The sequence below is a fragment of the Lissotriton helveticus genome, chromosome 3_1 (assembly GCF_964261635.1).
Source record: "Lissotriton helveticus chromosome 3_1, aLisHel1.1, whole genome shotgun sequence".
NCBI classification, from domain to species: Eukaryota; Metazoa; Chordata; class Amphibia; order Caudata; family Salamandridae; genus Lissotriton; species Lissotriton helveticus.
In genome coordinates this window covers 2,111,020,371-2,111,044,722 of record NC_136061.1, presented here as the reverse complement: position 1 = coordinate 2,111,044,722, position 24,352 = coordinate 2,111,020,371, and the positions used below count along the sequence as shown (strand labels likewise).

General features: G+C 49.4%; 2 protein-coding genes across 22 annotated transcripts in view; both read right to left on the bottom strand.

Moving 5' to 3' along the window:
- Positions 1-24,352, bottom strand: part of PPIP5K1 (diphosphoinositol pentakisphosphate kinase 1) — a 1,366,868-nt gene that overhangs the window by 391,151 nt on the left and 951,365 nt on the right. The window lies entirely within an intron of this gene.
- Positions 1,059-24,077, bottom strand: LOC144825362 (uncharacterized). The gene is made up of 3 exons (XM_078684148.1): positions 23,939-24,077; positions 22,328-23,320; positions 1,059-1,063 (listed from the first exon to the last, which is right to left on the bottom strand). Exons 1-3 carry the CDS (start codon positions 24,075-24,077, stop codon positions 1,059-1,061), a joined length of 1,137 nt encoding a protein of 378 aa, XP_078540274.1.

Sequence of the window (24,352 nt, the reverse complement as noted above, 5' to 3'; positions counted from 1 at the left end):
CCCTTTTTTTATCTCTTAGCTTTGTGGTATACCATGGCTCTTTGTTGGAATCATATGCAAGTTTCACTACCGGTACTCGCTTTTTGTTGGATGTTTAAGCTTAGTATAGTTTCTTGCAGGAAATGGTCGCTTTCCGGTCGTGTTACAATGCCGAAGTGATTGACCAGCTGTATGAGGTCTTTGCTAATTAATGTGAAATCTATTATGGAATTTTTGTTTTCACATGAAAAGGTGATTCTTGCAGGATGCATCTTTTTCCATGTTACACATTGAGAAGTTGGAGCCTTTACCGTTTTCTGTGGCAGAGGCCAATACTGCAACGTGGCTTATCCACGGATTGATAACTCTCCCGTTTCCCCTGTTCGAGTTCAAAGGCTGTATGAAGTACTTTGCCATTGGTAGATACGAGCCTCTTGGAAGTTCTTATCTCCATGAAGCCTGATCGCTTCCTTTTACATATAGATGCCTTAGGGAGGGCAAGGAAGTTTATTTGAATGGTGAAGAATGCACTGAAACACCGAATCACTCATTAATGTGTAGACATATCCAATTACACGGCTCTTGTAATCAGAACGAGCCAAATTTAGCCTGTTTTTTCTTTTTTTTTTTTAAACCTTTATTATGCAGTTAGGAATATACAAATATGGGCCTACAACCAGTCAGGCCGGCCACGACACAGTATGAGAGGCCAATGACTCCGGAGGGATGTTCCCCGGAATCAGCCAACAATATAGAAGCAATCAGTTCAGTTTGGAAAGGTTAAGTACGGCCATCGAGCAGGATCAAAGAAGGTTAATTTTATAATAAGGAATATAGCAGGATCAATTGCAGTGTATGGATACCCGAGTTCCCATAGCGGGCCACGAAGCAAACAGCAAAACAGAAGGGCAGCAATATGGATAATCATCAGCAACAGTTTACATCAAGCAGGATATGGACCCCATATATCAGAGCAGTACCCACCGTGGCTCGTCTCTTGTCTACCTATCGCCCAGTTACATGTTTTAGACAGAACGGAGGAACCGGAATAGCAACAGTGAATGTAATCATCCGCTATACTAACCTAAAAAAGAAAAAGAGGGGAGAAGGGAGGGAGGAAAGGGGAGAAGTAATATAAGCAAGAAGGAGAGAACGCCGCGCCAAGGTAAGCGCCCCACAGCAATAAGCACGCAAAGAAAGTAAGGATATCGCCAGCAAGGTGGGCATGTGAGTCGCAATAGCAATGTGGCAAAACCGTAAGAAGAAGAACACCACAACTCCAGTTCCCATCCTCAATCGTACAATGGGAGACAAGCACAGACGCGGCGCTCCGACAAAGGGATACAAAAGAGCCATAGAACCAAGGAAGAAAACAGAGAAGAAGCCCCCGCCCACCCACCCCACCCTGCACCCCTGCAGAAGGCTACGGCCTACCCCCCCAGCAGCGTGCCTGTCGCCCTAAATCAGAACCCGAAATATAGAGAAGCCAGGAAAGAGAGAGGAATAAAGAGGCAAAAAAAGGGGGGGGAAAGAAATCAAGAGGGGGGGGAAGGGAGACCATCAATCGAGTCGTTCGGCCCCAGCCCCCCGCCCACCCACACAATTATGCAGAGCCCAAACGAGATTGACACAGTCTCAGGTATCATAAACTCCCAAAGGGATCGTCCATATTATCATGATTAGGGGTCTGCCTCATCATAATCCGTTCACCGGTAGCCCTCAGGGTTCAGTTTGGCTCACCCCTGGCCTTTCCTAGTCATCACTACCACACATGATATAGCAGTGGAAAGCAAACATTTCAAGATGGAGAGGCTACTCGATCGGAACAAAACAAGGCAAGGGTGTAGACCAGGGGGCCCCGGCAACCAGCAACAAAACAAGAATCCTTCTCCGCAGTCCGGAACTTCCAACGATGACACCAAGAGCAGCAAAAAACAGGAGTTCAGTCTCGCCGTATAAGAAAGCAGAGGCCGCCCCGCAGTACAACAGCACGACCTCACCAAAGTAGATCGGAGCAGCAGTCCACAACGCTCCTCGAACACTCGAGCAGGATCGGGCCCCAACATGGAGCCCACGCCCTCGCACTCCACACTCACAACTGCCAGGAGATTCGGGGCCGCAGGCTTGCAGTCTTGTCGATGCACAGCGGTAGCACTCCTCGCAGCGATCGAGGAGGACGAAGCAGTGCCACCACGAAGTCGAGCCGCGTCCATGAAGAACGGTCCATCAAAGATGGCGGCGGACCGTATACCTTTCACAGGGGCACTGGGGGCCAAGGCCGCATGCAGAGACTGCAGGGCGTCAAGGACATCACCAATCGTGGGCCCACGCTCACATGACCAGGCCCCCGCGCACTCCAGCCACAAAAGTCCGCCGCCCTGAGGAAATCCGTGTCCCAGGGCGTCGGCCGCCATTTTGCAGGTTCAGCCGTGTCACCACCCTCCGTAACTCCCGAAGCGGGCTCCTAAGCGAGAACACCCCTGGAGTTCACACAGGCCCCACGAATGGCAATCTTGGTGCAGAAAGATGCGCCACCAAATTCGGGGGGTCCGCCTGCGCCACCACCCGCGGGCATCACAAGCCGACTCCGGGCGCAGGGCTTCAAGATGGCCGGACGAGGCAGCAACGGGGGCGTCCTCCTGCACGGTCTTCCCCATCCAAGGCGCGCCGCGCCCTACCACGGGGCCTCTCGGCCGCTGGACCGGGCCCGGTCAGTATCCACCGGAACAATCGCACAACGACCTCTCACAGTCGGCCCTCTGTCCCGCCGGGGGCCGCCGCCGACATCGCCACCCCGGCCGACCCACGCAGGCAAGGCTCCGGTCTCCACACCGCGAAGGCCCCGGACCAAGCAGGAGCACAGCTTCGGATCCACAGCACGCAGGAGCCCCCAGGCCAGACGGTGAGTACGAGCTTTGCTTCACGTTTCCGTTTCTTCCCGAGTGTGTCGTCTCGGGGCAGGATATTTGTCAGGATTTGCGTGTTGGGCAGGAAGGCTGACGGAGCCGAGCTACAGAGCGGCCATTGCGATCACGAGCTTGGCTCCTCCCCCCTAGCCTGTATTTTTAAAGGTACCCCCGTGCCTGCTATCGTTCCCACATTCACATTACTGGCAAATGGGAGTTATTTACTATTAAACAATGAAGATTGCTGGGGGTTAATAAAAGGAATTGCTTATGATGTTAACGTCAGTGAATGTGTGGTTTGATGTAAGAATGTAATGTATCCACCCCCGCATGGGAAACTTTGAAAGCAGAGTTCAATAAGATGAGTTGCATAAGAGCTCTATTGTCCCAAAAGGACACCCGCACAGAGGTGCATGCTTTATTAAATACTGACTTGCCCTTGCATTTCGGTGAAATAATTCGCACAATCTTTAATGCATCCTCCACAACGGGGCTGGCACACTTTTTTAAAGTGGTTAGCAGCGGCCTTGTGACTTCATTTCAAACTATATTCGGGGTATTTCCTGCTTTCTTTCATTCAATCTCTTCCAGCCTATTTGGTGGATTTCCCATTCTACTGGCTCTGGCTGCAGGCGTTCTTTTGCTGTTTTGTTTAATTCAAAATGGATGCACGTCCTGTGTTTCGAGACGAGCTGTCACGTCTGGCGCTGTTTCGCAACAGAATGCTTGAGTACTATGGAGCGCTGCCTCTTGCAACCTTAAGTGCAGCTTATGGATTATCGTTTCGGTTTTCCTACTTTACATGTGTCCAGCCTGTTTTTCATTGCCTGAGCTGCGATTTCGACTGGGCCCTGGATTTGTGTCTCTGCAATACGGTGTCTCCCGAAGTGGATTATAACCAGCTTAAGAGCCCCTTAGTTGCTCATGAATTGCATTGTTCTGATGGAGGGATTATGGCCTTTGCAGCGATGCATGGAATACTGGGTCGTTGGAATGTATCCGCAGCAGCGCAACATTTCTTGGCACACAGCTTCATTGAGAACCTACCGAGTTGTCCTCTGATGGTGCTAGAGGCTCCGGTAATTGAAGAGCATGTATGTTCTTTCCCGCTATTGAATTGGATGGCTGAACTATTTTCGGATGAGTACAATGACTTCCTATTGGCAGCTGTTGCTGCATATTTTGCATATTCAATGTTAGGATGAGGTGTGTCATCGTCATTTTTGGACATCGAACATTTTTTTCCGTATTATTTTTTCTAGCATATGAAAACTTTCTCTGCCCCAGGCCTATTGACTTTGCTACGCCCTATGACTAAATTTGCTTGACTATAAGAATTTTGAAAGACAATTTTTTTTTGCGCAAATTTGTGCTGACTGTCGTTCTTGAACTCTGCATTCCAAAAATTTGCCCTTATCTTATCTTATCCGTGCTCGGATCAAGGGAGGGTGTCATATAGACATGCTTTGCCTTCACACTGTGTTAAGTTAGCATGAGCTTATTAGAAGTTTAAACGCCATTTTACCTTTCTGCTGCTTCTGCACACGGCACATATTGTTATTAGAGCTTTGAGCCTAGTAGAATATTTTGCTTCACACAAGAATAATATGTTTTGCTATTGTATCAGCTTTGCTTGGTAAGCTATTTCTGAACAGTGAGTGCCGAGGCCTTCAAGGTTATTTCAACACAGTGGTTGTTGTGAGGTCTGATCTGCGCACATTCTAGACATAACACATATGCAGCTGCGGCCAACTCTGGCTTTAGGCGCGTTTTAATAATGCACTGCGCAGAGCATGCACACACACTTGATGAATATTCGCATGCAGAGAGCTGGTGGAAGATGATGTGATCCCTTTCCACTGGGATCAGAGGTACGGGGCCGCCCTTCTAAAACCCAAAGAGACCTTCTTTAGATATAATATAATATACTAGCAAGGGAGGGTAAGATTAGGTGCCATTTAGCCTTCTTTTCTTTAGCATTTTAACATGCTTTCTCCCTTTGTATTTTATGGACTAGTAACTATGCTGATAACTTTGTTGGTTATAATATGTTTGCTTGTATTAGCTAAGATACTGCGCTTGAGAACACTGCATTAGAAATAAACATTTCAAACCTGCACGTGTCTTCATTCACTCCTCGTTTTGGACGGGTATGATAGTATAACGAAAGAGTGTTCATGTGCTCCACGTTACCTGAGGTGTTCTAAGTCCATTTTCTGGGTTGTCTAAACATTGGGAGTTTGTAAGAACCAATGAGACACTGATTGCTAGTCTGGTAGGGGATTTTGGGTACTAAGGTGAGTTTTAGCACACCCTAATTCACTGAGGTTTTAAGTCTCTATGCACAGTTCTGTGTGAGAGCAGGATCCCTGTGACAATAGGTTTTATATGCACTGATCCTTAGATATGGTAAACCTTTATCTTAAGTAAGTAGTGTGTGCACCAACTTAGGCTGCAATGGCAGGCCTGTGGTTCTATTTTGCATGGCCTCTCATGGGTGGCATAATACATGCTTCAGCCAATGGGAGGCCTCTTGGGTACCTATGCCCTGGGTACATGTATACAATATACTAGGGACTGACAAGTGTACCTCAGTATCCAATTTGGAGTGTGCCCTAGTACATAACATAATAATTTAGGGAGAAAGCAGAAATCCTGGGGTCCTGAATAGCAGGATCCCAGTCAGAATAGTCAAAAACAGTATTACATCCAGCGAAAAGTAGGAGTAACCATAAGAAGCAGACTCATCACCTTGTGAAAAGATACTCAAGGAGTACCTCCACAGGTAATGGGTTTGTGAAATATCTCAGACCAGGAAATCCTGTAGGACGGATCAGGCAAAAAGTCCATCCTGCAGGACCTGGCTATCCAGGCAGCAATGCTTCAAGAACATGTGGAGGGATGCCCATTTTGCAGCCCGATTCAGAAAAGGGGGTGGTGACGGACAGAGCATCTGAATTAAACAGAACACTCATACCCAGTCAAAAGATCAGGGCTTGATCCATCACCGTTTTTTAGCTCACTGCACCATCCCAGTTCAGAACCTGGCTACATGCAAATTAGTCTGACCCTGGCCCAGTGCATCATGGGAACAGGGCAGACCAAACTACCAAGCCAATTCTTTACTGGAAAGGAAACAAGCTTCCGGGGACCGGTTTCTGGCATTGCAGCCGTCGTCGGCCAGGCTTCCTGATGGTGCAGTGAGCAAGGGACTCATGTCTGAGCATACCCTGCCACTCCTATAGTGGCCAAAACGATTCAGAAAAGGGGGTGGTGATGGACAGAGCATCTGAATTAAACAGAACACTCATACCCAGTCAAAAGATCAGGGCTTGATCCATCACCGTTTTTTAGCTCACTGCACCATCCCAGTTCAGAACCTGGCTACATGCAAATTAGTCTGACCCTGGCCCAGTGCATCATGGGAACAGGGCAGACCAAAATACCAAGCCAATTCTTTACTGGAAAGGAAACAAGCTTCCAGCAGCCCAGCAGATGTCTGAGACTGGCCCACCGGGCACCACTGCAGTGGTAGCAGCCTTTCCTTTATTGGAATGCGTTTCTAGCAAGTCTGCTAGGGGCTGTTTTTACACTAGCCCATATCAGATCTCAATACATAAAACAATCCATTGGGATATGGATCTCTTTTGCACTGTGTTCCCCTTCTTTGATCCAGAGTAGCCCACGTACAGTTGATTGTCCAGACAGTGAGCTCTGGTTCAATCAATGTAGAAACTAAGGGTCCTCTTAGGGTCAAGAAGGTGGAGTCATCCTTCCTCCTTGGAGGGATGAAGCAGAACATAGAATGTTGGCAAGGTGATGGATTGATTGCCCTATATGGAAGGGCATGACCACCTTCTGAAGGAATGTGGCTTTTGCCCGGAGCACTAGTTTGTCAAGGGAAAAAGATGGGCATGACTGCTGGATGGACTAGTCCAGAAGCTCAGTTACTCGGTGCACTGAGGTAATGGCAATTCAAAATGCTGTTTTTATATTCAATAGATCTAGAGAGCAACTATACATCAGTTCAAAAGTTTTTCACATCAAAAAGGTGTGGCATCACAAAAGGTGTTGGCGGGAACATGTGTACCAGTCCTTTTAAAAAACGCATCACAAGCGGTGTGTTGAAAAAGGATGGCTGACCAAGTAAGTATAGACAGGCTGAAAGATAACCTTTAACTGTTGCCACAGCAAAGCCTTGAGGTGCTAAAGAAACACAAAACAGATAATGTTGCCTGTAAAGGTTAAATGTCAAGGGAGGAGCACTAGACCACAAACTTCTCCCAGCGTCCTATGTATACAGTTTTGGTGAAGGATTCCTGACTGCCACAATGACATCCACTACTTTGGGAGTAAGATCAAAGGCCATCAACTATCACCACTTGATCTCCAAACAAGGAGGTGTAGGTTGCATATGCCTGAGTGTAGGACCCTGCCATGCCGCTGTAACAGGAGGTGCAACTGAATCGGAGGACATGCGCTCATGGGCAGAGGTTTCGGGCACCACACTCTCCTCGCCAAGTCCGGAGACAGTGGGATGATTTGAGCCTGGCCATTCCTGATCTTTTTCAGCACTCTAGGGAGGAGATGTAGGGGCGGGAAGGCATACAGCAGTCCCAGGCCCCAACTCAGGAGAAAGGTATCCCTCGAGGAGAAGCTCCTTGGGAATCCCAACATGCAGACACTTGGATAGTGTGCGTTCTCTAGGGTGGCGAATAGATCGAGCCAGGGTTCTCCCCATTGCTGGAAGACGACCTGTGCCACCACTGATCCGCTAGGCAACCGGCGCAATTGCAGTCGAGTAGCCACCACAGCACACCTTTCGCAGTATCTTCCACCATCTGGTTGGCAACTGAAAGAAGGCCTTGGTGCTGAGCCCACTGAGAATTCAGATATCACTCCAAAACCTGCATGTCTCAGATGGCAGGGTACACAATCAGGATTCAGGATGCTAAGAAGCCCCAGAACCACTCTTGAGACCCAGGTGAAAGATTGAAAAATGCAGATTATAGTCCAAATGTCCTGGACTTGTTAAAGCAGAGGAAAGGGCACAAAAAGTATTGTATCCAGAATTTCTCAGATGAAGGGGAGCAGTTATGAAAGTGCCATGTGTGACTTTGGCATGTTAATGGAAAACCCCAACGATATCAACAGGTTAGCTATCGTCTGGAGGTAGTTTACCACTGTTTGAGGCGAGTCCACCTTCAGTAGTCAGTCGTCGATGTATATGAAGCTTTACATTTCCAAACTCTGCAGATGGACTGTACCACCACCATCACCTTCTTGAACACCGGACGGGCAATGTTTATGCAAAAGAGGAGTACAGAGAACTTAAAATGCATGTGGCCCACCCGAAACCATGGATAATGGCTGTGGAATTGCAGGATGGGGGATGTGAAAACAGGCGTCCTGGAAATCCAATGCTACAATCCAGTCTCCTGGATCAAGGGCAGACTGAACTTGGGCTAGGGTGAACATCTAGAGCAGTGTTTCCCAAAATGTGGTCCGCGGACCCCCAGGGGTCCCTGACACATTCCCAGGGGGTCCGCAGGCAGCAGTTTTAAAAGCACTGCAAAAAATCTTGTTTAATTAGCAGTTTTCAAAGAACAATAAAAGTGTCAAGATAACGCCAGTGATTAATGTCCCTGCTAGATAGACATGAGAGTTTTGTCCAGTGGCAGCTTTGACTCATCTAATGTAGCACAGGGCGTTAATATTCCTACTGCAAAGAACAGTGTACCATGCATTTTATAAAACAGTATTTTAAATGCATAGGTCGATGGGTTACTGCTTTTGTCAGAGAGATTCATAACAGTGCAGTTCATAAGTGACAATCGTAATCTAGCACAGTGATCTATAAACTGTCATCAAACAGCTGCTTGCAAACTGCAAGGTACCATATTCTTGTAAATATGGTGCAGCCCTGCATTTCTTCAGTGGCTGAGTGTGTTGTTATTCCAAGGAGACTAACAACACTCTCCGCCTCTTCTGCTGTATTTTATATTGAAAGAATTTGCAAGACAAAGAAAAAAGTTGATGGGAAGGTTGGTGCTGCATCTCCGTGACTAACTTTTCAATGGTTGGTTTTATTTCGCAGTACGAGGCTCCTGCTCCTGCCAGGGCCAGCAGCCCTGGCAAATGATTTCAGACCAGTCCCCATACGGTGCACACCATGTGCAGTGAGTGAGCCTGACCACTACAAAGGGGGCTTTAGGAGGCTCTCCCCCCAAGTAAATTAGGAAACAATGGTGCAGTCTACAACACATTTATCATTATATCTTGGACTGTATTCACTTTTAAAGATTAGTAAATGAAGACCTGACTATGCACAAGAATACCACAATCTGTGTTTCCCCTGCGCTGGCGCTACACTTAACAGGGGAAGATTGTTTATGTACAGGAAGGTCCCCCTTCCTGCACAAAAAGAATCTTGAAATGTCGTTTTGTCACTTCTATGTGTGCTGCTTAATGCAGCACACATGGAAGTTACAAAATGTCAAATTTTTGTTTTAAAGATTGTTGATGTGCAGGAAGGGTCACCTTCCTGATTATAAACAATCCAAGGCGTTTGGCAAAAACGAGGAGAAATGAAGCATTTCTCCTTGTTTTGCCAAGTTAAGACCAGGTTTTCCCTGGTCTTAATTTTGGCACGGCCTCCCATTTACGCTGCCCTTGTAAATAGGGGGCAGCGTCAAAATAAATGGGTGTTGCAGGGGATCTTATTTACAAGGCACTGTTAAGCCACGTTAAGTGGCTTAACGTTGCCTTGTAAAGAAGGAGAAGCCCCTATCGCCACGGGAACGTCTCAAAAAGTGATGTTCCCATGGTGATAGGAGTTTGTAAATATGCTCCTAAAATCAGTAGCAATTCGGGTATTTGTTTTGAGTTCACATGTGTGTTAATTTTTTCCGAAATACTGTTTTAAGGTTTGAAATTTAAATCCTACAAATTGCTTGGGGGTCCCCCGCTTCCAGTGGTGACTCAATGGGGGTCCTCAGGAGTCAAAAGTTAGGCAATCACTGATCTAGAGCATTTCCTTCCAGAGGAAAAAGTTACAGAGGGAAAAGATTGAGGGGACAAAAGCATTTGACCTTCTGAAGCACGAGTAAATAGCAGGAGTACCAACTAATCCCGATCACTGGTGCCAGCAGCCTCTCTATGGCAAAGGAGTATAGACAGGTGCTCCTCTGGAAGGTGTTGCAGTGTAAGTGGCAAGTCAGGGGAGTAAGATAAAAAGGAGACGGAGCACCCATGTTCCACAAATTAGAGCACCCATGGGTGGGATGTGATGTTCCGCCACCCAAGGAGGTGAAAGTTGATGAGGCCTCACACTAGACGATTGTGCACTACCAAAGAGGACCGAAAGTGGTTTGTGGAAGATGCAGGAGAGGATATTGGTGTGTGGATAGATTGTTACTACGGGGACCTGGACGCTGACCATCCAATCCCCTGCCTTTACCACAAAAGAACTGAGAGACCTGTTGTTGCGAGGGCACTTTATGGCACTGTCTCTGCTTGCATCCGCTATCAAAGCCTGCTAGTGGAATTGCCAAATGAATGGAGCTAGGCCTGGGGAAAGTGCTGTGGCCTTGCTGTCATAAATGTTTCTAAGGATGTATCCGCATTCGCTCCAAAGAGCCTAGAGTCATTAAAGGGCATGTCTATTAAACACTGCTGGGTGTTGTTTGAAAAGCTAGTGGAGCAAATTAAGGCATGGCACCATAGCACAACACTGGTTTTTGAATGCACTACCCATGGCTTTCCCCATGTGCCCAACACTGCGTCCAAAAGGGCCTCATTAAAAATAAGGATAGGTTCTTAATTTGTTTGGCCTGGGTGAAGGACCTCTGTGAAGATATTAGTTTTGACCTCTGTGGTTGGTAGAGCAAGGTCCAACACTGCTGGCCTCCTAATTACTATAGCGCAGAAGGCTGATAAACTTCTGTAGCTATGGAAGGATTTGAGGAAGAGAGATCAATGTCTGGTGATATATCCAGACAACTGGCATCCTACAGATCCAACAATAAACTTATATCAGGGGGCGTAGCCGAGCCGGCGGCGAAGATGGCCGCCTGCGAGTGAAGCTCGAGACACCAACCAGCCGCATCAGCGATTTCCCCCGAGAGATGCCTGCGTTGAACTAATTGGACCGACTCACCGGACGGCACAAGCGATGCAGCACATGGTGATGTAAGTGCCGAGCGTCGTGACAAAGACGGTGTGGGGCTGACTGGCGCAGCCATGTCTGGAGTCCCGGAGAACCGCAGGAAGTGCGGCTGACCGAGGCCACCACGTGGCCATCAGGAGGGCGGGCCCTTAGTCACGGAGGGCTTCCCCGCCCCTTGCCTGTGGTCTCCACTCCTCCCCCGGGCAGGGATGCCCGGCAGGAGGATGGGCGGGACTATGATGCGCGTCCGGGGCGGCAGGCAGGCACTTCAGACCAAAGGTTGCAGGTAATAAGGTAGCAAGTGGTGGGGGGCCAGGGCTGCGGCGGGGACCGCCGCCCGGGCTGTGGCGGCGTTACAGGGCGATCCGGAAGCAGAGAGGTGCAACACTGTACTTCAGCGGGCACATAGGGGTGCCAGAGAATAACCTAGAACCTCATGGGAGGTCCGGGAACCCGTGTCGGCGCCCCAGTAGTCCTTCGGGCGGTTGTGGGCCTGTGCAACCGGGGGTTTGCCTAGATACGCCCCGCAAGGGGCGTGAGTAGAGTGATTACCATAATGGCGCAGCAGATGGGTGGTTCGCCACTGTGCTGCTTGGCTCATCAGGCGGGCAGGTGACAAGAATGTGGCCTGCCCTTGGATCGTCCGTAAGATAACCCACCGTGATTACATAACATTGTATGTAATAAACCTGCAGCAACTTTTCCCAATCTAACACTGGTGTCTTGTGTGTTATTTGCGGGATGTTGGGTATGTTGGGGGCGGGGGTTTTGTTGACCTTATGTGACTACGCCCGCCCATCGCCGCAAGTGACTCTGCGCAGATTTGAAGTTTGGCGGACCGGGACAGTCGGGCCCGCGGTCATTGCGCTCCTCCCCCCTTGCTGTCCTGTACTGCTGCGGTTGTTGGGCCGGCTGCGGCCTTGCTTCCCAGGCATTGCGTAGGGGATAGGGCCCTCCGCATTTCATTACTGGGGGCTGCGCGCAGGCCTGGCGCTGCGGCGGCCGTGGTGGGGGCGGGTGTGTGCTTGGCAGCCGCCTGACACCGAAAACGGACGCATTTGCATGCGGTATGTACATGAGGCACCTGATGAGTCTCCATGAGAGAGACTGAAGTCCATTGCTATTACTCCTCCATTTGTTGAAAATCACAGCGAACAGGCCAGAGGAGTGTGCGTGGTGACTGCAGAACGGCGGACACTGGCAAGGTTTAGCATTGTGCATCCCTATCCCGATGACACAGATGTCCCCGCATTTGCCAGAGTACCCTGCACATTTGCAAGTAGTGGTGCTGCCATCTTGCTTTGCTCAGCTGGCAGGACGCGGAGCACGCCCTACACATGAGCAGGCTCCATCTTATTCCCCTTCATTCTAGTGCCCCCGAGGTCTGTGGAATGCGACGCCTGCCTTCCTGACAGTGAACAACACGGTACTGCCTGGTCCTCCACCTCCCCATTCTGCCGCCCTTTATTCGCGGAATGGGACGCAAGGATCCCAAGCAGAGAACCCTGCCTTTTGAAAAAGTAGCCAAAGGTGCACCGTCACACAGCACTGAAATGGCAGAAAAGGATCCAGTTGCGTCGCACCTGAGACCTCGGAAGCCTTCGTTGCTTCCCTACTGCTGGAAATGAAGGCGGGATTTAAGGCGCTAGACTCCTGCTTTGACTCCTTAGACCAGACAATCGCATCCTTGGGCGCCAAAGTGCAGGGCCACAACAAACGCCTTGACTTTGCGGAGGCCCGTTCATCGGATCAGGAGGACGGGACGGCTCAATCACTGAAACGGCTGGAGAGGGTACTAAAGGAAGGAGGATTTGGAGGCGCGTGGACGCCGCAACAACGTTCGAATCATGGGGGTGAGAAATATATGCTCGACTTTATTGCAGAGCCTATCTCAGTCACTGATGTTACGCTAGCCACAGAAACCTTGCAAAGTTCCTCTGCCCCAGGGCTCGACTGCTTCACTGGGGATTTTTATAAGGAATTCAAGGACATTCTGGCCCCTCAGTTGATTGAGGTATATGCAGAGGCGTTAGAGAAGCAAATTCTCCCCCACACACTGCGGGAAGCAGTAATTATACTCCTGCCGATAGCCGGCAAAGACCACAAGCAATGCGGTTCAAACCGACCACTGTCGTTATTGAACCTTGACTATAAAATACTAGCTAAGGTACTTGCTAATAAGCTATCGCAGCTGATGGGGTTTATCGTTTCCCCAATGCAGTCTGGCTTCGTTCCCCGGCGGTCCACCTCCCTGAATCTCCGCACACTCTTCGCTGGGCTGCACAGAATACAGACCGAGATCCCAGCAGCTGTGGTATTACTAGACGTGGAGAAGGCGTTCGATTCTTTAGAATGGCCTTTTCTAGTGGAGGTGATGCAATGCATGGGATTGCCCTATGGTTTCATCTCCACGGTCTCCCTGCCATATAGTAAGCCATCGGCACGGCTCCGTCTGAACTGTACCCTGTCCAGACCTTTTTGGTTGTGTCGTGGGGCCTGGCAGGGCTTCCCTTTGTCCCTGCTATTATTCATCCTAGCCATGGACCCGTGGTCAGGAATCTCCAGGAGCGCCATCAGCAGTCCTCTATGCATCTGCATAGAGGACTGCAGTTCAACACCGGCCCTCTGCTCGCTTCTCTATACGCCGACGAACAGCCTACCTTTGGGTCTACGTCCGACTAACTCAGAATCCATCTTCCGCTGAGACCTCAAGACGTGTCTCTTCTCCAGCAATTGACTTCACTGAGTGTACTCCCTCCTTTGCTGTCCAAGCGCCGGGACACCCCCGTTTATTTATTTATTTTATTTTGAGAATTTGTAAAGCGCGACTGACACCTTGCAGGCTTCCTGGCGCTGGAAATTACTCTGTTAACGGTAAACCGGGAGAACAGTCAGACGGACAATTTATTAGGGGAAGAGCCAGGTCTTAATACGTCTCCTGAAGGGAAGAAGCTGTGATATCTGACGTATGTCGGTGGGTAGGCTGTTCCACAGCTTGGCCGCTGCAACACTGAATGATCTGCCCCCTGTTCTGGTTCTGTTAAATCTGGGCACCTTTACCAGACAGGCAGAGGATGAACGTAGGTCTCTGGCAGGAGTGTACCACCGAAACAGGGCTTGCAGGGGCCGTGCAGAGCCTTAAAGACAATGCAGAGGGACTTGAAGGCCACTCTTTGTTTTAAGGGTAGCCAATGTAGCTCAGCCAGAGCTGCTGTGGCTGAGGCCCTCCTCGTCCAGCCAAGAGCCAGCTTGGCGGCGGCAGATTGAATTCGCTGTAGTCGGTCCAACATCGTGACTGGAGACTCCAGGAGCAGGGCGTTGCAATAGTCAAGGCGACTGAGTATCGTGCACCTGACTATCGACGCCCTGGCTTGTGCCGGGAGAAGAGGCATGATTTTCCGCAGTGATCGAAGCAGGGCTGTGCAGATCCCCACAGTTTTCGTCACCTGGGTTTCCATACTTAATTTGTTGTTCAGCATGGCACCCAGGTTGCGCACCGAAGGAACTGGCAGAGGTTTGTCTCTAAACTCCGGGGGCCAGAATTCGTTCGGAAACTGACGGGGTATCTTAGTGCCTGAGCAGAACAGGACCTCCGTTTTCGCGGAGTTGAACTGGAGGGAATTACTGTGTAGCCATCCAGCCGTCTCTCTTAGGCAGTCGTGGAAGGTAGAGAAAGGAATGGCATCTTCACCTTCCCACGAGAGGATGAGCTGTGTATCATCCGCGTAATTTATTGTTTTGACCCCAAAGGATTGGATCAGTTTGATTAGCGGGATGAGGTACACATTAAAAAGGATGGGGCTGATGGAGGAGCCCTGAGGGACTCCCTGGGGTACTGTTGCAAAGGCGGATTGAAAAGGGGGAAGAGAGACAGCCTGTCTTCTGTCCCGAAGATAGGAATGAAACCAGAGCAATGCAGTGCCTTCCACTCCCACTTCCCCAAGTCTCTGCAGCAGCCTACCATGGTTGACCGTGTCGAATGCGGCAGACAGGTCCAGCAGTATCAATGCCACTGGCTGTCCCCTGTCTGCACGCATGCGAAGATCCTCCATGGCAGTTAAGACTGCTGTTTCGGTGCCGTGGGCAGGACGGAAACCGAACTGGTGATCGTGGAGAAGGTTGTTTTGTTCTAGGTGGGCGGACAGGCATGAACTGACCCAACGTTCGGCGACCTTCGCTGGGAAAGGCAGCAGAGAGATGGGTCGGTAGTTGGAAAGACAGTCTGGGCTCAGGGAGGGTTTCTTTAAGAGAGGGGTGATTAGTGCCTGTTTCCAAGGGGTTGGGACAAAGCCACTGTGCAAAGACTGATTGCATATTAGGCGCATGGTGTCAAAAAGTTCATTACCAAAATTTTTCCAGACTTTTGGAGGTAGGGGGTCGAGTGGGGAACCTGAGGTGATACCAAGCGCAAGTCTTTCAAACTCGACGGCCGGGATCGGGGGGAATTCCCCCAGTCTAGCCAGAAGGACAGAGCCAGGAGGCGACAAGTTTCGCAAGCTGGTGTCTGGTCTCAGCATGTTAGAAGTTTCTGAAGAGGGGGATGTTTTCAGGTTGTGAATAATGGTGTTTATTTTATTAATAAAAAACACTGCAAGATTGTCACAGAGGGCTTGGGTAGGAGGCTGTGTAGAGGTAACACAGTCCGGGTTGGTCAGATTTTTGAGTATTTGAAAAATACTCTTTGAGCTGTTTGTGGCGTTGGTTATGATGGAGCAATAATGTTTTGCCTTATTTAGGGCGATGGCAGTTTTATACTTCCGGAGGTTTGCTTTCCAGAGGGTTTTATGAATGTCAGAGTAACCCTGCCTCCATTTTCTCTCTGCATGTCTACATGCTAGTTTGAGAGCTCTTAAGGAGTCATCAAACCATGGGGCCGGTGCTCGTCTCTGTGGTCTGCCCTTTTTCAGAGGGACGAGACGTTCCGAGGTGCTGGAGATCCTTGTACAAAGGGATAGGTAGTTGGCCTCCACTGGTTGCGTAATGGAGAAACTGTCTTCTACTTCAAATACTGGGCCATTCAGTCTGAGTTTGTCCAGAGCCTTCCAGTCTCTATACGGGGGTACATGACCGTGGAATGCCGGTCTGCAAGACCTGCTACCTACTATATGAAATTTGATCAGTGCATGATCAGTCCAGCACATTGGCAGAATGTCGCTCAGAAGTGCTAGCTGGGGGGAGGAGAAGATTAAATCGAGCTGGTGCCCTGCTGCGTGTGTGGGTTTGTTCACTAGCTGGGAAAGTCCCATACCTTCACAAGAGATTAGGAGATTGTTGAGTGCAGAGTCAAGACTGCCGTTGGGCCAAAGGTTGAAATCGCCCAAAACAATCAGGTTGTTGTGAGAGGTAGCCATATTGGTGAGGGTGGTGAGGAGCGACTGCTGCTGAGTAGAATTAAACGCTCCCGGCGGGCGGTAGCAAATCACCGCGTGGTGGTACCAAGATGACAGTCGATGGAAAGGCCGAGTATTTCGGTCCCGACCACTGGGTCCATGGCAATAGTTTTTGCTGACCATGATGCTCTATAGATTACACCGACACCTCCGCCCCGCCCCTTAGGTCGTGGGAGATGCAAGATTTTGAAGTCTGGTGGGCAAGCCCAGTCCAGTTCTATATTGCAGTCGGAGTGGGTCCATGTTTCCGTCAGGAATAAGACATCAAGATGATGATTATCTATGAGCTGGGCGATTTCGTGAGCGTGTTTGGGCAGGGACCTCACGTTCAGCAAGCCACCTGTAAATAAGCCTTTACGCGCATAATCGTGCAGAGGATAGGCGGTGTCTTGGAAGGACAATTGTCCATTATGAGCGAAGTCTCTAAGGAGGAGTAGAGCCTCGCGCGTCAAGTGTGGTGTGCTACTGGTGGACGGGGGGGATCGAGGCCGCAGGTGGCGCACCAGGCGCTGCCGAGGCGCGGACGAGCGCAGACGAGCTTGCCTTAAGAGCGCCTTCGGCGCTACCGTTGGGGGTAGCTGTGCGCTATATAAGCTCCGAAATAAATAACATCAAATAAATACCATCCTTTACGTCCGAGAGCCGCACATTAATGGGTCTCTTCTTATCCGAGAAATTATCCGCTTTGGTAGATTTCCAGGGCTAGGGATAAACTGGCACAAGTCAATCATATTCCCGCTCACGGCCAGTACTGCCCGATGGGACTGCGAAATTCCCGCTTGAATGGTGCCAGGATTCTGTAAAGTATCTTGGTATACATATTCATCTGGACACCACACAAATAATACGCTTAAATTACGGACAGACTTTTAAAAATTTGGAGGAACAGGTGGACAGATGGCTAAGATTGCCGCTATCTCTGGCTGGCCGGGTGACGATTTTGAAAATGGTGGTTCTTCCCAAATTTTGATACCTCTTTAATAATATCCCGATCCCCCTTTCCAATGGTTTCTTCCGTACTTTGCAGACACTCATGACTCAACTGGTGTGGGGCGGGAGGAGACCGCGAATCTGCTGGGCCACAATGACACTACCGTACGGCAGGGGTGGGTTCAATGTCCCGGACTTTCATCTACATTATTTAGTAGCACAATATCACTATGCGTATGCTTGGTTCCACCCTGATGCCCGCATAACCTACCTACGACCGGGGGCAGACCTGGTTCTCCCTGACAAATTGTGCACGGAGCTACCCGGGGGTTTTCCTCGTGAAAAACACGACACACAGACAGTGTCCACTACTGCAAGGGCGTGGGGGAAGTAAACAAAACGCACAGGTGCCACACAATTGTACTCCTCTGCCCTGCCCTGGTTTCCAATCACGGGAGAGAGGCTAGTGCACAACACACTGTCCACACTAGATATCACAAAGGTGGGAGACCTTTTCCCAGGGGGCAATTTTTTTTTATAGAAGAGGACGCCAGGCTCACTGATTGTTCCTTCGTGACACGCTTTCTCTTGTACTGCATGAAATCGTCGCTGCGTGCTACTTTCCCCACATACCCGGTAGAGCCTGACTCTTTCCCTCCATTCAGACTGGTATTAGAGTCCCCCAGCGGCGCACGCCTTGTTTCCAAAATGTACAGGGCTTGCGCTGAGATGATACCAGCGAACGACTCCAGCCTTAGACAAGCTTGGGAGGCTGACACTGGATGCACTATCACGGATGAACAATGGGTTAACTGCTGTGAGGCCACCAAGGACATTTCACTGAACAGCCGCCACAAATAACTATAACTATAAATTTCTCAGCCGCGCCTACTTTACGTCTGCCCTGGCACACAGGATAGATGCCGAGAGACCATACATTTGTTTGAAATGTGCTGTACCGCACGCTGATTTTCTACACTTGGCATGGTCCTGCCCCCGCTTGCAATCCTATTGGTCAGAGGTACATGTGACTTTGGGTACGATAATCGGTCTTCCAATGGTCCCCATTCCCGAGATAGCCATTTTAGGTTACACAGTGCAGATTCCTAAGAAAGTTACGAAACTAGCGTCCTTGGGGCCACAGAGGGCCCGCCCTTTGCCAGGGCTTAGCCCCGCGCTGCCCGCGTGTGTCCCGCGGGCGGGAGAAGCTCCACATTGTTATGGCGCCAGCAGGAGCGTCACGGGAGCACCGGGGGCCGGGGCTGCTGGGGGATGTGGTCCCTGACCCAGGAATGCCTCGATGTGCTGGCCGTTTCCCTCACGGCAGGATTACCATGGACGCTGGCCGTTTCCCTCACGGCAGGTAAGTGGCAAGCAAAGCGTCCCCTCTGTCCCGCTCAAGCTCCGCGTTGTTATGGCGCCAGCAGGCGCAGCAGGAGCATCACGGGAGCGCCGGGGGGCCGGGGATGTGGTCCCTGACCCAGGAATGCCTCGATGTGCTGGTCGTTTCCCTCACGGCAGGATTACCCTGGACACTGGCCGTTTCCCTCACGGCAGGTAAGTGGCAAGCAAAGCGTCCCCTCTGTCCCGCTCAAGCTCCGCGTTGTTATGGCACCAGCAGGCGCAGCAGGAGCGTCACGGGAGCGCCGGGGGGGCCGGGTCTGCTAGGGTATGTGGTCCCTGACCCAGGAATGCCTCGATGTGCTGGCCGTTTCCCTCACGGCAGGATTATCCTGGACGCTGGCCGTTTCCCTCACGGCAGGTAAGTGGCAAGCAAAGCGTCCCCTCTGTCCCGCTCAAGCTCCGCGTTGTTATGGCGCCAGCAGGCGCAGCAGGAGCGTCACAGGAGCGCCGGGGGGCCGGAGCTGCTGGGGGATGTGGTCCCTGACCCAGCAATGCCTCGATGTGCTGGCCGTTTCCCTCACGGCAGGATTACCCTGGACGCTGGCCGTTTCCCTCACGGCAGGTAAGTGGCAAGCAAAGCGTGTCATATAATATCACTTGAATTAAGCTTCAAGATGCATCCTCTGCCTTGATTCACTGCAACAATTAGCCACCTACTGTGACAGTATACATTTTTATATTTCAGGTGGCACATTATATTTCTAAGAAAGGCAAAAGCCAATAAAAAATATACCATTCTCTATACCAACCTCTCTTCTTGAAAGCCATTAGGGCCTTCACTTGGCCAATAACAGTAAACATATACACGGCAGATTCAGGTTCTACCCCTAAACAAATTGGCGTGTTCTTAGACCAGCTGAGTGTTCCCTACCTTAATCAATAGGGGCAGGCTCTATTGGAGGCCGCATTCACGGAGGAAGCAGCAGGTGAGGCTACCTCAGTGCTCCCAATGTGTACATCTTTGGAGGAAGATGGTTACCCTAGAGAATTCTACATAGCCGGTAAACCTCTTCTGATCTCCCTTCTGAAGAAAACTTACCAAGAGGCGTCGAAGGTGGCTTGTTGGAGGCCTTGTCTAGTAAGGCTACCATCACCCTTCTCCTGAAATTGTATTTCACACCTATGCATAGGTTCAAACGGTGGCCCCAATAGTCTGGTGAGTACTATGTTGAGATTCCAGACTAGAGAAGGTGGTAGTCTTGGTGGGATAAATCTTTTGAGTCCTTCCATGAAAGCCTTAATTGCGGGCACCCTAAACAGGGATAGGTGTTGCCTGTTTTGCAGGTATGCTGCAAGATGTACTCTAATTGAGGTGTAAGCAAGGTTACATTGCTGTAAGTGTAGTAGGTAGCAAATGATATTTTGTGTAGATGCGTCCAGAGGGTTGATGTTGTTACTGTTACAGTATACAGCAAACCTTTTCCACTTTTCTGCATAGCAGGCTCTGGTGGTGGGACGTCTTGCTTGCTTGATAATTTCCATACAGTTTGGAGGTAAATTTAAGTATCCATATTCTAAGATCTCAGGAGCCAGATCGCTAGGTTCAGTTGCTTGGGATCTGGGTGCATTATTTCTCCATAGTTCTGTGTAAGGTGCATGGGTGAGATTCATAATTTTTGGTGTGGCGCCTGTGAGAGTTGTAGAAGCGTGGTGAACCACGGCTGCCGTGCCCACGTGGGTGCCACTAGTATCATGGTCATTGAATGCTGTTGCAGTTTTCGAACCACTAATGGAATTAGTGGGAGAGGGGGAAAAGCGTATGCAAATTTGTTGGACCAATTTATCCATAATGCATTGCCCTGCGACAGGTGGTGTGGGTACCTGGATGCGAAGCTTTGGCATTTTGCGTTCTGATGAGTGGCAAAGAGATCTATCTCCGGTTGTCCCCATCTTTGGAAGAATGGCTGCAGTACTTGGTCGTGAAGTTCACATTCGTGTATTTGTTCTGACTCTCTGCTTAAGATGTCTGCTATCTGATTCTGAACTCCTGGTAGGTGTTCGGCTAACAGATAGATGTTTTGAGGAATGGCCTATCTCCAAATTTCCTGCGCTAGTCTGGATAGTTGGAGAGAGTGTGTCCCCGCCTGTTTTTGAATATAATACATTGCTGTCATGTTGTCTGTTCTGATCAGGAATACTTTGTTGAGAATTTGCATTTGAAAAGCTTTTAATACTAGGAACACTGCTAGTAGTTCTAGATGGTTTATGTGTAGTTATTTTTGTTGTACACTCCATCTCCCTTGTACTGTGTATCTGTCCATATGAGCTCCCCATCCGCTGAGCGATGCATCCGCTGTTAGCACCACTTGTGGAATTGGTTCCAGGAACGACCGCCCTTTGGAAATGTTTGTTGTATTCCACCACTTCAGAGAGCCGTGTGCGCGGTCGACTACCAACACCAGATTTGTAATCTGACCCTGAGCCTGATTCCACTGTGTTGCTAGACATTCTTGTAGCTGGCGCATTTGTAGTCTGGCATATGGGATCAGCAGTATGCACAAGGACATCATCCCTAATAACTGCATGAACACTAGAGCTGTTAATGAGTTTTGCGTTTGAAATTTTTGAATCAATGTGAGCATTGTTTGAATCCTGACTGGATTGGGATATACCTTGGCTTTTTCTGTATTTATAGTAGCCCCTAGGTATTGTTGAACCTTGTTTGGTTGCAGGTGGGATTTTGTGTAGTTCACCGAAAACCCTAGCTGGTGCAGCAGTTGAATTGTCTTTTGTGTGTTTTGAAGACATTCCTGTTGTGACGTGGCCTTTATTAGCCAGTCGTCCAAGTAAGGGAAGACATGTATTTGCTGTCTCCTTAGGTGTGCTGCAACCACTGCTAGGCATTTTGTAAACACCCTTGGTGCTGTTGTGACTCCAAACGGAAGGACTTTGAACTGATAATGTTGTCCTTCTACCACAAACCTGAGGTATTTTCTGTGGGCTTTGTGAATTGGGATATGGAAGTAGGCGTCTTTTAGATCCAGTGTAGAAAGAAAGTCCCCTTTCTTCAGTAAAGGAAGTACCTGTTGGAGCGTGACCATGTGGAAATGTTCCGAATTTATGTATGCATTGAGAGGTCTGAGGTCTAATATTGGCCTTAGAGATCCATCTTTTTTGGGAATTAGGAAGTATAGAGAGTATACTCCTGTTCCTTGTTGATGTTGTGGAACCTTCTCTATGGCATGCTTTTGTAGTAGTGATAGTACTTCCTGTTTTAATAATGTTAGATGATCTTGACTCATTGGACGCTGTTTGGAGGGGATGTTTGGTGGGGTAGCCGTGAGTTCTAGGCAATAACCATGTTGGATAATTTGTCTCACCCACCTGTCTGATGTGATGTTTTCCCAGACAGGTAGGAACTGTGATAGGCGTCCCCCGACCGGTGTTAAATGGTCTGGGGGGAGCTGTATGAAGTCACTGTTTTGGGGTAGGAGAGTTGCGGTTGTTGTTGTTTCCGCGACCCCTACCTTTGTTGTTATTACCTCTGTAACTGCCTCTAGAATTCCCTCTGGGTGATGTTGGGGTAAAAGAGGTTGATTGCTGGCTTGTGCCTGTATTCTTTGATCCGCCTCTATAGGTGGACCTACGAAAGGAACCCCTCTGAGCTGGCTGTTGCAATGCTCCCATTGACTTAGCCGTTTCTGTGTCCTTTTTCATTTTCTCTAACGCCTCATCTGTACCTGAGCCGAAGAGTGTTTTCCCATCAAAGGGCTGGATCAATAAAGCAGTTTGTACCTCCTGTTTGAACCCTGATACCCTTAGCCATGCATGTCTTCTTAACATGATACTGGTGTTTATGGATCTTGCTGCAGTCTCTGCTGCGTCTAAGGCGCACTTAATGGAAGTGTTAGTTATTATCTTCCCTTCTTGTATCAGCTGATATGCCCTCTTTTGGTGTTCCTTAGGGAGATGTGTAATGAGTTTTTCCAACTCATCATAATGGGCTCTATCATAACGTGCAAGTAGCGCTTGAGTATTTGCTATGCGCCAGCTGTTTGCCGCTTGGGATGCTACACTTTTGCCAGAGGCATCTATTAACTTGGACTCCTTGTCAGGAGGAGGAGCTTTGCCTGCTGTTAGTGAGTTTGCCCTCTTACGAGCGTTTGAGACTACTAACGAGTCCAGAGGTATTTGCCCCTTAATAAAAACTGGGTCTTTTGGGGCTGCCTTGTATTTTTTGTCAATTCTTGGGTATAACACCCTAGCTCTCACAGGATCTTTGAATATGCCTGATGTGTGAGCGAGGAGACCCTTAAGCATAGGTAGGGTCCCTGAAGATTTCTGTGCAGCAGGTAGTGTTTCTAAAAGGAAATCTTCTATCTGAGGTTCCGCATGTAAATCTACCTTGTGGTATTTTGCTGCCCTATTAATCAGCTGTGCAAAACCCGAATTATCATCAGGAGGAGAGGGTTTTGAGGGATACAGGTCAGGGTCATTATCAGTATCTGACACTGCGTCATAATCCTCCCATGGGCCTGTGTCTTCTGGGATAGTATTGTTATCATCCCTAGGAAGGTCCCCATCCACTGTGTCACTTTCTACATCTGTTTGAGGTGTAGATGGGCGTGGTGTAGAAGGTGGAGGAATAGCTGGCAGAGTATGAGGAAGAGGAGAAGAGGGTGTGTCCATAGGCTGTGGAGAAAGGGGAGGAGTTGTATTTGCCCCCATTGTTCTCTTTTTAGGAGGAGGGACCTTGTCCTCCGACGGCTGAGTCTTCCTCTTTTTAGGTAGTTTTGTCACCACCTTGCCCGTTTGTGGATCTATAAACAAAGTCTTTTGTCTTGGATCTGTTTGTTGCTCCTGTGTCGGTACCGAAGTTTTTGGGTCCGAAAGGTGCTTTTGCTTCTGCGTCTCGGTGTGATGTGTTTTCGGCACCGAGGGTTTGCTCGAGTCTGATTTTTTCGGTGTCGAGGGAGTCTTTGACGTCGAAGCATGTTTCGGTTTCGACATAGAATGTTTCGACTGCAAGCTCTCTTTGGTATGGAGCTTCGGTGTCGATGTCGACCGTTTTTCGGATCCGACATGGTGGGAGGCCGAATGTTTCGGTTTCGGTGCCGAGCCAGAAGGCGGGGCGTCGGAAACTTTTTTCGGTTGTCTGACCGGGCTCGAAGGCGGGGTCGACACCAATCGGGGTCGGTTTTTCGGTAAAGGGACATCGTCACTCACGGTTTGATAAACGTCGACTTCTTCGACTTCAGACTCGTCCGCTTCCGACCCCGACCCTTCTTCATCTTCTTCTTCCACCTCAGGGTGTTGGACCTCGAACAGTTCTGGGATTGCATCGGACTCCATCCTCGACATCTCGTGTCTTCGGGCTCGACGGTTTCTAATCGTCAACTTGGAGGAGAAAGCCGCACAGGATTCACAGTCCCTGGATTCGTGGTCAGGTGATAAACAGAGGTTGCACACCTCGTGTAGGTCCTTATGTGGGAATTTAGCACCACACGTTGGACATTTTATGAATGGAGTCCTTTCCATGGACTCCGGGCTGGACTACGTCGAGATAGGCCTCCCAGTCTCGTCGACGTAGAGTTGGAATTTTTTCTTGTTGGCGTCGAAGCGCGTCGAGATGTGAA